At 47.7% G+C, this 12284-nt stretch overlaps 1 protein-coding gene across 4 annotated transcripts in view; it reads right to left on the minus strand.

Annotated features, from left to right (window-relative positions):
* RFX7 (regulatory factor X7) overlaps positions 1-12284 on the minus strand; it is a 511194-nt gene that overhangs the window by 180671 nt on the left and 318239 nt on the right. For 2 of the 4 annotated variants that reach the window (XM_078684878.1, XM_078684877.1), the window contains exon 4: positions 11668-11790. In XM_078684878.1, coding sequence (XP_078541004.1) covers positions 11668-11790 — 123 coding nt within the window. Of the gene's footprint in view, positions 1-11667; positions 11809-12284 lie in introns of all 4 variants that reach the window. The other 2 variants (XM_078684876.1, XM_078684875.1) reach the window with 1 other exon arrangement.

Genomic DNA, 12284 nt, shown 5'->3' on the forward strand with positions numbered 1-12284 from the left:
GCAAAAGGATAGCCTCCTGGAAGTTTGACCGTGGTACAGATGCTCATGGCCAGACGTTCAGAGTACCAAACTGTTCTAGCCTAATCTGAAGCCACTAAAGTAACCTGGGCCTGGTCGTTTCTGATCTTTTACAGAACCTGGAGCAGGAGAGGCAACGGTGGGAAGGAGTATATGAGTCCTAAGTTCCACTCCAGTTGGAATTCATCTCCTAGTGAGTGTTCTCGTGGAAATGCCAATGCACTAACATTTGACACTGCATTCTCGGTGGTGGTGGTGAAAAGATGTAGCCAGAGTTCTCCCCACTGCCAGAGATGTCATGCGCCACCTTGGAATGCAGGAGCCATTTGTGATCCGCCCCACGCAGCCTGCTTAGCTCGTCCACTCTGGTACTCAAGGGCTCCACCAAATGGCTCGCAATAAAAAAAATGCTCTGATGCTTCAACCGCCTTCAGAAGCGCAGGGTCTCCTGCTATAGGACCTAGGACCCACCCTGCCCTGACCTGCATGTTGCAATACCACATGGTGGTGGTGTTGTCAGTGAGAACCTCCATCAGCCTCACCTCGATAGACGAGGAAGGCCTTTCACGCCAGAGAAATTACCTGCAACTCCAATAGACTGATATGAAGTCACGCTTCTGCTGGGGACCAAAGACCTCTGATGCTCACCTCTCCCAGATGACCTTCCAAATCCAGTAGTGATGCATCGGTCATCACAATCAGCTGTTTGCTAGGGCCGGTATTGGTTCCCAGTCCAGCCTTGGCTGTGGAAGGAAGGACAGGCAGGGGGACCTATTGTGGTAAAGCAGCCAGACTGGCATCCCCAAACTCCAAAGGTATATCAACCACCGCCATCACTTATGTGAACAACCAAGGGGCATTGGTGAGGCCAAAATAAAGTCCAGCAAACTGGAAATACAGCAAGCCAGCCTTGAACTGGGGACTCCAGGATGGTTATATGAAAATATGCATCCTGTAGGTTCAAGGAGACCATGCGGTCCAGAGCACCAAAGATCTGGTCTAATGAGAGCATTTAAATCTTCAAGAAGGCATTCACAGGTTAATATATGCCAAAGGTCTTTGTCCTTTTTTGGCACAAGGAAACAGCTAGTACAACAGCCCTCTCCTCTTTGCAAGTACCAAACTCATCAGCAGCACCTTTGGAGACCAACACTCACATCTCAGGCAACAAAAATCAGTTTCTAGTCTAAAAAGCGATTGGATGTGAGGGAAAGATGCAGTGGAGCGAAAAGTAAGGGTAAGGCATAACTATGCTGAACGATCTGAATGAACTATCTGTTGGACCAAATGGGTCACCATCCTTGGTGAAAATGCTGAATCCTTCTCCCACTAGATGACTGTGCCACCAACGGCAAAGTAAATCAGCTTAGAGGCTGTTCCTGTTGGAGAGGGGGTCTAGGAGGACTAGTTGCCCTCCTAGCCTGCGTGATGCTTGTCAGCCCTCCTTCTCTGTCTATGAAGGCCTGAGGTGACTGCTGCATAGGCTGGGGCAAATGTTGCTGACTCTATGCCAACCCTAGGAGTAGCCATCTGAACGGATGTGGGAACTGCTTGGTGACAGTCATCCCCAGGAAGCGCAGCACGGCCAGACTGTCCTTAAAATGCTCCAGGGCAGAATGGTCATTTTCACTAAAAAAGTGTGGGCCATCAAAGGCATACCCCATGAAAGAGGCTTGCACAGCTCCAGAAACTCCAGTGGAACGCATCCAAGCATCGCAGCAAATGATCTCCTGATGGGAGTCGGTAGCATCTAGGCCAGGGAAAATCACATACTTGGCTGCATTCTGTCCATCATGAATTGTTTGAGCCAGATTTGCCCATGGTCTTCTCTGACCACCAACAAGATCTCGCTGAACATGTCATACTAGTAACAAGGGGGAAGATCACCTTCCCCTATCCATCTACCATCATCTCCCTCTGGGTGTGTACCTTTTTCAGAGTCAGATGCGAAAAGATAACAAAGCTTCTGTTGGTGCAACTGCTTTGGTGGATGGAATTCCTACAGAAACAGGCTACATGATGACCGGTCGCACTTTAATAATTTTATAGCCTTTCAGTTGAGGACTTTTGGTCGAGATTGGGCTGAAGTTGGATTGGATGTTAGACATTCTGATTAGAATCGGATACTCTTCCAGCACCAGTAGCATGGCATCAATGAGTGGCACGTGATGCTGGTCCAGATGAAAGGGAGTAAGTGTCTATACCGGAAAAGCTACTAGACCTGGAATGGGTTCTAATGGTCAGTTAAAACCAGGGAAGGGCCCACTTGGCTCCACGAGGGATCAAACCCTACTCTCGCCAACGCTTTACCCCCTGATTATATGATAATCAGAGAAGGTAATGGGGGGAGGGGTAGCAATTATATATAGGAACTATCTCCCTTGCTCGGCTATACCTATTACTGACCTGGAGGGAGCGAAAGGATTTAGGATTTCATCGGTCAGTCACTGCCCACCAGATATTGCCAGAGCGATTATATATAGACCGCCTGGGCCGTCCGCCCGCTTCCTAGAGTCTATTCGCCATGCAGTAGCACCCATCGCTGCTAGATTTAGTCAATACATGGTCCTCTGTGACTTTAACTTGCATTTTGACAAAAAGGAAGACCCAGAGACCAAGAAGTTATGTAAATCACTTAATATTTTTAGCATGGCTCCGTATTTGTTGTCCCCCACTCACGATAAGGGGTACATTTTGGACCAGATTTTTTCAACATGTAACATTGACTTCGACAACCCTCTTCCTATTATTTGGTCCGATCATTTCTTGCTTACCTTTTGGCTGGAAAAAGAGTCTAATAGGGCCTAGTCTCACGGTATGCAACAAACGAAGGAATTCAGATCCTTTAAGCTAATCACGCCCGTTTCTTTGGTAGACATATTAGACCATCATCCTATCCCTGTAGAGGGGTCCCTAGATGATGCGACACTCAGGGAAATACCTCTGCTCCCTGGTTCACCGAGGCGTTGAGGAAGAGTAAAAGTGCTTGTAAATGCCTAGAGCGTTTATGGAGGAAAAGCTTTGACCCTCTGAGTAAAGACACCTATAAACAGGCACAGAAAGCGCACTATATAAAAGTGCGCGAGGAGAAAAAAAGTTTCCTGGCTACTAAAATTGATCATGCCAGAAATAGTAGAAGGGAACTATTCAAGATTGTGAAAGACTTTGTTTCCCCCAATATTACCCAGAGTCCTTCCACTCCCACCTGTAAATGGACGAATCAGATGGCGAAATTATTCTTTGATAAGATTAAGTCCATCCAAGACACCATTGATATGTCCATCTGCATGAATCAGGATGTTGTGCCAGACTCCAAAGAATATTTCAGGGAGGAAGTGCTCGTGGGGTTCGCTCCTGTTTCTCTGGATACCTCACTTAACATCATGAAGGCGTTAAAATCTGGGTCGCCTACGGATCTCTGTCCTGCAAAAATAGTAGCATCTGTCGCTGAGGTTCTGAACCCAGCGGTTAATCAAGTTCTGAACCTCTCTTTGTCCGATGGAAAAGTCCCAGTGTGGTGGAAACAGGGTAAAATCCTCCCCCTTTTGAAGAAACCATCAGCTGACCCTGCCGTAGTTAGCAACTATAGGCCCATAACGCTGCTCCCTTTCATCGCCAAGGTGTTGGAGAAGTATGTGAATGTGGTGATCACGGACTTCATTGAGGCCACAAATGCTCTTCATCCCAGTCAATTGGGTTTCAGAGCTAATTATAGTACCGAAACGGCCTTACTGGAAGTCAATGAAAGTATCAAAGCCACCCTTGATAGAGGAGGTAAGGCAGTTTTGATACTGCTGGACCTCTCGGCGGCTTTTGATACCGTGCCCCACGGACGACTCCCTCAGAGACTCAGGGAATGTGGCATTGGGGGCACGGTTCTTAGGTGGTTTTCCTCACTTTTTGAAAGGCCGTCAGCAATCTTTCTGGTCCCCACCCCAGGGCTCAGTTCTGAGTCAGATTCTTTTTTAAATTTATATGGCACCACTTGCACAGCTAGCGGAGAAACTCGGGGCTAAGATTATAACTTACGCCAATGACTCCCAACTATTGTTCACGTATGAAAAGGATGAGCCGCTAAATGAAAGTTTAATACACCAATGCCTGAGGTATTTGATTGGTTTCGACAGAGCCAATTGTCATGCAATTCTGCCAAAACCGAAATTATTATTTTTTGGTCATACCCCTGGAGAAGAATGGTGTAATTGGTGGCCCCAGGATCGACCTTCTCCATCCAGTCCTGTCGCCACTGTGAAAAATCTCATGCTCGACTCGGATCTTTCTATGAAGTCGCAGGTTCAATCTGTGGCTGGCACATGTGTTAGGCTCCTAAAAATGATGAGGAACTACTTACCACTGCTACCACTGTCCCATAGGAAGACGGTATTCCAAGCCTTGATTATGTCAAGGCTGAATTATGCCAATGTACTTTACCTGGGCTTTCCGTATTACTTACTGGGATGACTTCAGGTTGTGCAAAATGTGGCAGCCAGAGCGATTTCTCTGGCTGGGCCTAGGACTCACATCTCGAGTCATTTGAAAACCCTTCACTGGTTATCAATGACAACCAGGATTGATTTTAAGTCTCTTGTGTTGGACTTTAAGGCTCTGCATAATAGTGGGGCTCAGTACATCTGGAAGAGAATTATACCCCACACCCTAGCCAGGAACGTGAGGTCATAGACACAACATCTGTTACTGGTGCCAAAATTCTCTCTGACCAGGATGGGGGAGGGTCGCTCCTTCCAGGTTGTAGTGGGCAGACTATGGAACTCGTTGCCTCCTTCCCTTAGACAAGAACCTGAGCTTCTTTTTTTTTTTTTTAAATGTATTTATTAAAGATTGCATATTAAATCACAGCAGTACACATAATATCAGCATAGGCATATACAAATACAAGTGAAGCATTGCAGGTTCTGCTGTTGCGCCTTAAGGAAGGATAGAACTTTTTTTTGTTTAATAACAGTTCAAACAGGCTAACGTCGGTACAAGCATGAGGCACATTTGCTAGTCTCGGCGTTCTCATACAAAATTAGGAGCAGTCTGACAAAGTTACATGGCATATGAAGTCAATACATTGAGTGACGGATAATTAATGCGTCTCTACATGCAGATACAAGTGAGTGTTTAACACAATCATTAACAGTGCTCGGTTTGAATAGGTGCATCATAAACTCGTGGTATAATTGCATAGGCAACAGTATGGGGCAGATCCCATTCGCTTCTCCAACTCTACACCAACGGGCCATCAGGCTCAGACGGGGGGGACTCCGCTCTATCACGTGACCACTGCACAAACGGCTCCCAGATATCCCGCGGCCGTGAGGCAGTAGGCATCAGGTCCCAATATGCGTCCAGCTGTGTGTGGCCACATGTCACATCCGAAAGCCAGTCCTTGAATTTAGGCCTAGCTCTGCATCCCCACTTCATAGCTATTTGTCGCTTAGTATATAACAACAATAAAGCATGCAATTTCCGGCGCTTGGGTTCCGTATTTGCCACCCACCCTAGGATGCCAAGGAGCGGGGAGGGACCATCTTCCCTGTGTAGAATTAGATTAATAGCTACAAAGATCTCCGACCAGTACTCAAATAGGGCCGAACAGCTCCATGCCACATGCAAAAAAGTAGCCCCGTCAGTCCCACATTTCCAGCATTTATCATCCTCCCTAACACCCATGCGGTGGAGAGCTATCGGGGTGCGGTAGAACCTGTCTAGGAATTTAAAGTGGATAAGTCGAAGTCTGTAGTTTGGGGATAGTTCCAACAGCTGCCTGCAACAGAATGACCACTGGTCATCATCTAAGGGTGTCTCTAGTTCTTCATTCCACAGCTGTAGAGATTTGGGCATCACAACAGGGGACTGCTCCTGCATGTAGTTGTATAGGTGTGACACCAGTTTTTTCCGGGATGCCCTCGCCAGTATATTCTGGAGAGCATTTAGGTGCGGTGGCTCCTCCGGGAACCGGTCCCCCAGTGCTTTACATGCAGACTTAAGCTTGTGATATGTGAATGCGTCACCAAATGACAGAGGTTGGCGTTCCTCCGCTGCCTGCAGGTCCAGAAATCTACCCTCTGGATACAAATCTGCAAATGTGTGTAATTTGGATCCCGCAACGGATACATCTCCACCACTTGTCTCAAGGCAGGGGAGCATGGGGTTCTGTTTGAGGGGAATTGCAGGTGCATACAACAAGGGCAGGGCAGCACGCCGCTGCAACTCACGCCATGCCCAGCGGGGCATGTTAGCTGAGTCGACATCTCCCGTTGGCCTAGGAGTTTTACGATATAAAGCAACATTTAAGGGTAGCGGAGCCACCGTGTCCAGTTCCACCGCCATGTGTGGTTGGTAAGGTGTTGGGTAGGCCCAGAAGTGCAGATATTGGGCCTGTGCGCACAGCACGTATAGTTGCATATCTGGAGCACCCATTCCCCCTTGACGTAGCGGCAGTGTTAATAACGTCCATGAGAGTCTTGCCTGGCTTCCAGCCCACACTAAGGACAGCAAGTGCGAACGCAGACAGGTGAAAAAGCATTGTGTCAGTGGGATGGGGATGTTCAGGAATAGATAAAGGAATTTTGGCAATACGATCATTTTTGCAAGCGCAATTTTGCCAGCCAGAGACAGAGGGAGTTTCGACCAAATTGCCACCTTGCCCTCGAGCCAGGATACTGCCCTTCCAAAATTCAGGGTCCAAAGATCCTGGAGATTGCGGCTGATCCAAACACCTAGGTACTTAACCTCATCTGCTTCCCAGCATAGGGAATAATCTGAATGCACTTCGGAAGTATTGTCAGTAAGCGGAAACATTACCGACTTGGTCCAATTTATAGTGACCCCTGACAGACCCCCGAATTTAACAAATTCCCTCAGTAGAGGATTTAGGTTTTCAGCTGGATTATGCACATATTGAGTGACATCGTCAGCATACAGCGAGATCAGTAAGCTGCGGGTACTGAAACTTATACCTCTAGCGGTATGATGTTGTCTAATCCTGGCTGCTAATGGCTCCATGGCGATTGCGAATAATAAGGGGGACAAAGGGCACCCCTGTCTGGTACCTCTGGAAATTGTAAAAGGGTCTGACAGCAGTCCATTCACTCTCACCCTGGCCCTTGGGGCAGTATAAAGGAGGCGAATCTGATTTATAAATAAAGGGCTGAATCCCATACGCTCCAGTATGGTAAAGAGATACGGCCATTCGAGAGAGTCGAATGCCTTGGTGGCATCTAGGAATATGACTGCAGCCTGTACATCAGGGTGCAAGTAGTGTAGCACCGAGAACACAGTCCTTAAGTTATGGGAGGTTGCACGGCCAGGTATGAAACCCGACTTATCTGGAAGCGCCACCATGGGGAGCAAGGGTTGCAGACGGTTTGCTATTATTTTCACATAAATTTTCACGTCTACATTTATCAGGGATAGGGGTCTGTATGAGTCTAGACATTTTTCGTCTTTATCTGGTTTTAGTAATGTTATGACAAGGGCTTCTCGCATAGATTCAGGCAGTGTTCCTAACTCTAAAGCCTCAGCAAATACCTCATGCAGCCGCGGGGCAAGCTCATCAACATATGTCTTGTAGAATGCCGCCATAAGGCCATCCGGTCCCGGAGCCTTGTTGAGCGGTAAAGCCTTAATTGTTTTGGCAATGTCCTGGACCGTGACTTGGAGATCCATATATCGCCTGTGTGCATTGTTAAACCACACAAGCGCTATGGACTCTAAATAAGACGCTAAAGCGTCTTGTGGCGCGGCGTGCGAGGACTTGTATAAGTTGGAGTAATATGAAGTGAACGCCTGTAGTATCTCATTTTGGCCCGTCGTCGTGACCCCTGCATCGTCAATGATGGTATGGACATTCGTGGGTGGTGCAGAGAAATTTATCATCCTAGCCAAAGTGCGACTGGGCCTGTCACCCTCGCCGTATCGTCGTGCCTCAGCCTGTTTACCAAGGAACTTCAGCTCACGCTGGGCCTCCTCGGCAAAGTCTTGCAATTTAGCTTTAATCTTAGAGGCCGTGTCTGGCGTAGGGTCAGCACAGAATGATTGTTCAAGGGTTTGAAGCTCCCCTTCTATCCCAGCTATGGTACTTCTTATGGCCTTAAGAACCCCGGCCTTGCGTGCTATGCATTGACCCCGTATGACCACTTTAAAGGCATCCCATAGTACTGCTTCAGTGGTCACGGACCCTGCGTTATTAGTGAAGTAGTCTTTTATGTCTTGTCGTATCTCTTCAGTAAAGGCAGCATCCTGAAGTGCATGTGGCGGGAGGCGCCAGGTGAAAGCCTTTGTAGGTGCCCCGGGAATGTATAGTACTAAAAGACAGGGAGCATGATCCGAAAGGGATCGGGCCAGGATACCTACATCAACAGCCCAGGTGGCCACATCTTGAGACACTAGCCAGAAATTCAGTCTGGACCATGCAGCGTGATGGGCAGATATACAGGTGCCCAGCCTAGTGTGGGTGTTTCGGGATCTCCATATGTCTATTAAAGAGCTTTCATCTAGTATGTCTCTCAGCGCCTGGCTGGCTTGCGGGTGCAACTGTCTGGAAGCGCCCTGTCTATCCAATGAATCATCCATGACTACATTGAAGTCCCCACCCTAGATGACTGTGGGGCAGCCTAGAATCGTTATCTGCGCCCACACCTTCCTGAAGAACCCCGCGTCGTCCACATTCGGCCCGTAAACAGCCGCTAGTATCACATTTTTGCCTAGGAGGGTGCCATGTATCACCACATATCTGCCCTCCGTGTCGCTTATCACCTTATGTTCTTTCCAGTCAATACCCCTGCGTACAAGTACAGCCACACCACTAGCATAGTTAGAAAATATAGCTGAATATGTGTACCCCCATCTGGAATGTTTGAGTCTAGGGGATGCCGTGGAATTAATGTGTGTCTCTTGTAAGAAACAGATGTCAACGTTGTGTCTTAGTAGATAACTGTGCACCAACCTGGATTTCCTGGTATCATTCAAGCCTCTAATGTTCCATGTTAAAACCTTCGTTACACCCATCGTATTACACCGAAGGCAGTAAGTACATGTGTTGATTGACTCATAATAGAATGCCATACTCTAAGATAGAACCTTCTGACCATGCAGTACCAACAACTCGCCAACATTCCCCGTTCCCTCGACCACCCGCCACCCACACCAACCCCCAATCAGGTTGTGTCATAACCCCCCCTAACACGCCAAAAGCGTTTGATCAGTAGAAACACTGAATTGCCGGAGACACCCCTCGGAGGCGCGGCGTCTCGAGCACACACCCCTGTTTTCACAGGGTGGCTGCACTATGTGAGGCTATTCGACCAGTAGAAGGATCGAGGGCACGACTGGCCAGCTAGGACCACAGTCAGCCTCGAACCCATGCCTTGAAACACAGAAATATAGTCAGTTAACTAAAGCAAAAACAGACAGCAGTGACAGCAGAGTGCATAATCTTGAATGTAGAACAGTATGGTTAGTGAGATCAGGCTTGTAATAGTAGGAAGAAGTCGGGTTCACCCAGAGGGAACAGCACGAAGCGGCGGACCAAAGTCACTCATTGTCACTCATTGGGTTATCCCCGGTTACCTCAGCAGGAGATCTCCTCTTAGATCTGGGCCCACATACATGTTTCGCGAATTTGAGAGCAGACTTGGCATCCAGGAAATAGTGGGCCGTGCCCTCATGCATAACCTTTAGTTTTGCCGGGTACAAGAGGGAGTATGGGATCTCAGCTTGGAGCAGCATCCGCTTCGCTGGTAGAAACTCTTTGCGGGCCGCTTGCACCAGAGGCGTGAAATCCGGATAGAAAGAAATGTTGTTCCCTTTGTGCGTTATTTTCCCTTTTTCCCTTGTCAAACGCAAAATGAAGTCTCTATCCTGGTAATTGAGTAGTTTCACAAGGATTGGTCGGGGTGGAGCTCCTACAGGGGGTTTCTTGCCCAGTGTTCTGTGCGCTCGTTCCACAGTGAACACCGGAGACAGGCTGGGGTCAAAGAGATCATGTAGCAGTTCAGTAATGAAGATTTCCATTTTCCCCATCGCGGTGGTTTCCGGGATCCCGGTGACTCGGACATTTGCATCTTTGAGAGGCAATGGCGGTCGCCGTCGGTAGCTCCGACACACAAACACCACTGCAGCTTGACTAGATGCTCCGCAGATCATCCCCTGTCTCCACACGCACGATGTGGGTCGTGGGCATCTACTGCTTTCTTTTCTGCTCCGTGGAGGGATTTGTTCACGCTCGATGCAGTTTTATATCGAACAGGGTCCGCAGCTTGGCCGCTCGCGCAGCAGTGATCCCGGCAAGACAGCCCAATACAAAATGGCGGCTCGTCCCACTGTAGAGTACGGCGGGGTAGCCGTTAAGCTAAGATCAGAGGAGGAATGAATGTCACACAAAGTAGTACCACAGCGAGGGTCTACACAGTTCAGGCGGCGATCTTAACCGACTTCTTCCCGTGTGGGCACAGCGCCTTAACCCGTCACCAGGTCTCTGGGTCGATGCGGCCTGTGCGTCCCCGATCCCAGTTTAGTAGAGGCGCCCGGGTGCGCCCTCCGGCGCCTCCGGACCTCAGTGCGTCCCCTTAGTGGTCTTGGCAACCGGAGTCTGTAACTTCAGCAGCACTTGTGTCTTGATCATGAAACTTGGGTCGAGGATGCCGCAGTTCCCGCGGAATCAGTAGATACCAAAATCAGACGTGTTGCGTCCAAAACAGCCAAGATTATGGTAGGATTAATGAAGCAGCCGGCGGAGCTCGCGAGTTAGGCGGCCATTTCGCAGCTCGTTTGGCCACGCCCCCCAAGAACCTGAGCTTCTTAGCTTCAGACGCCAACTCAAGACCTGGCTGTTCCATCAGTATTGAAGCTGTGCAGGATTGTGGGTGACTAGTGTCTCTCTTTTCAAGGGGGACTTTCTCAGCGCCGGGACACTCCTCGGAGTAGCCGCGCGCTTTATAAATTCCCCATAATATTAGCATTAACTGGCATGAACATGCCTGGACACTCATGCATATCCTTGGGGCATGATGGTGTGACAGAGATAGCCCGAAAAGTGCACAAAATTTGAAGCATGTCCTATGTTAAGTCCTTGATTTGCTGCACGTTGCCAATGGCTCTGGAAACTTTGAGTGCACCGGGATAGCTGGTAGAAATCGGCTGCGTACTCAGGTACCCTGAAGGAGACTGTGGAAGAGTTAGCAGGACATTTTTCCATAGCACACTTTTTTTTTTTTTTTTTTACAACTCATCATAAGGCCGACTAACTTGGAAGCAGAGCTCCTGATCTAGTTCAGAAGGTGTGGAAAGAAAGGAACTGACGTTAGCGCAAAGGAGTGGTGCTTTTAGACAAATCAGAGCGCATGAGTGGCGGTACTTTTACGTGACTCAATTCCATCAGTTTCAAGGTGGTAGGGACCCAGCATGGAGACAGACCGCGCTACCTAGTGACATGTTACAGCATTGCTGAGAAAAAGTTCCAGATCCAGTTTGGTGCCTGGGAAGTACATTAAGAGGGGGAATTTATGGTGATTAGTATTATGCAGAAAATATATAATCACGTATAGTTTCTCCATCATTGAATGTTTCCTACTAAATAAGCAAAACACCAGCAATGCAAAATGACAAAAAAACATCAGTAGAAAAAGAACATTTAAAACTTACTTATATTCATCGTAGACTTCTTGTTTGGGAAGTGAAGTCTCTGGGTGCTCTTCTAGGGTATTCCGAATCCAAGAAAAGGCATGCATTTGCTGCGCACGGCTTGATGACTGGGTACTCTGATCACTGTCAAAGCATACAAAACTTAACAAGTGTCAAATACCCAAAAAAGGTAACAACCAAAAACATCCTTAGCAATATTAGAGATCACACAAGCAAGCAAGAAACTAAATAACATAAGAGGGAAATATCAGATACTGAAAACATTAAAATAAAGTATAGTGGGTGTGGCAATCTATAAGGTTGATGTGAATCCACGATATGAAGTGCGGTGAAATCACTGACTGGTTTCTCAATGCAACTCCACCGACAAACGACAACTCTGCCTAACACCATCAGACATAGGATTCCTTTATTTGGCACAGTGGTTCCAAAAAATAACAGGGAATAATGACTTAAGTATTGGTGTTCACTTTGATGATGAAACAAAAGATTATCAATAATATCACAGAGACAGTTTTTAAAGTAATGGTCTAGTTCATGAATTAGTCAACTCAAATACCTACTATATGTGTCGGGTACAGATGTATTGCATTGAGTGGAGGAATAGCATCTAGATA

Source organism: Lissotriton helveticus, chromosome 3_2, assembly GCF_964261635.1.
Source record: "Lissotriton helveticus chromosome 3_2, aLisHel1.1, whole genome shotgun sequence".
Taxonomy (NCBI): domain Eukaryota; kingdom Metazoa; phylum Chordata; class Amphibia; order Caudata; family Salamandridae; genus Lissotriton; species Lissotriton helveticus.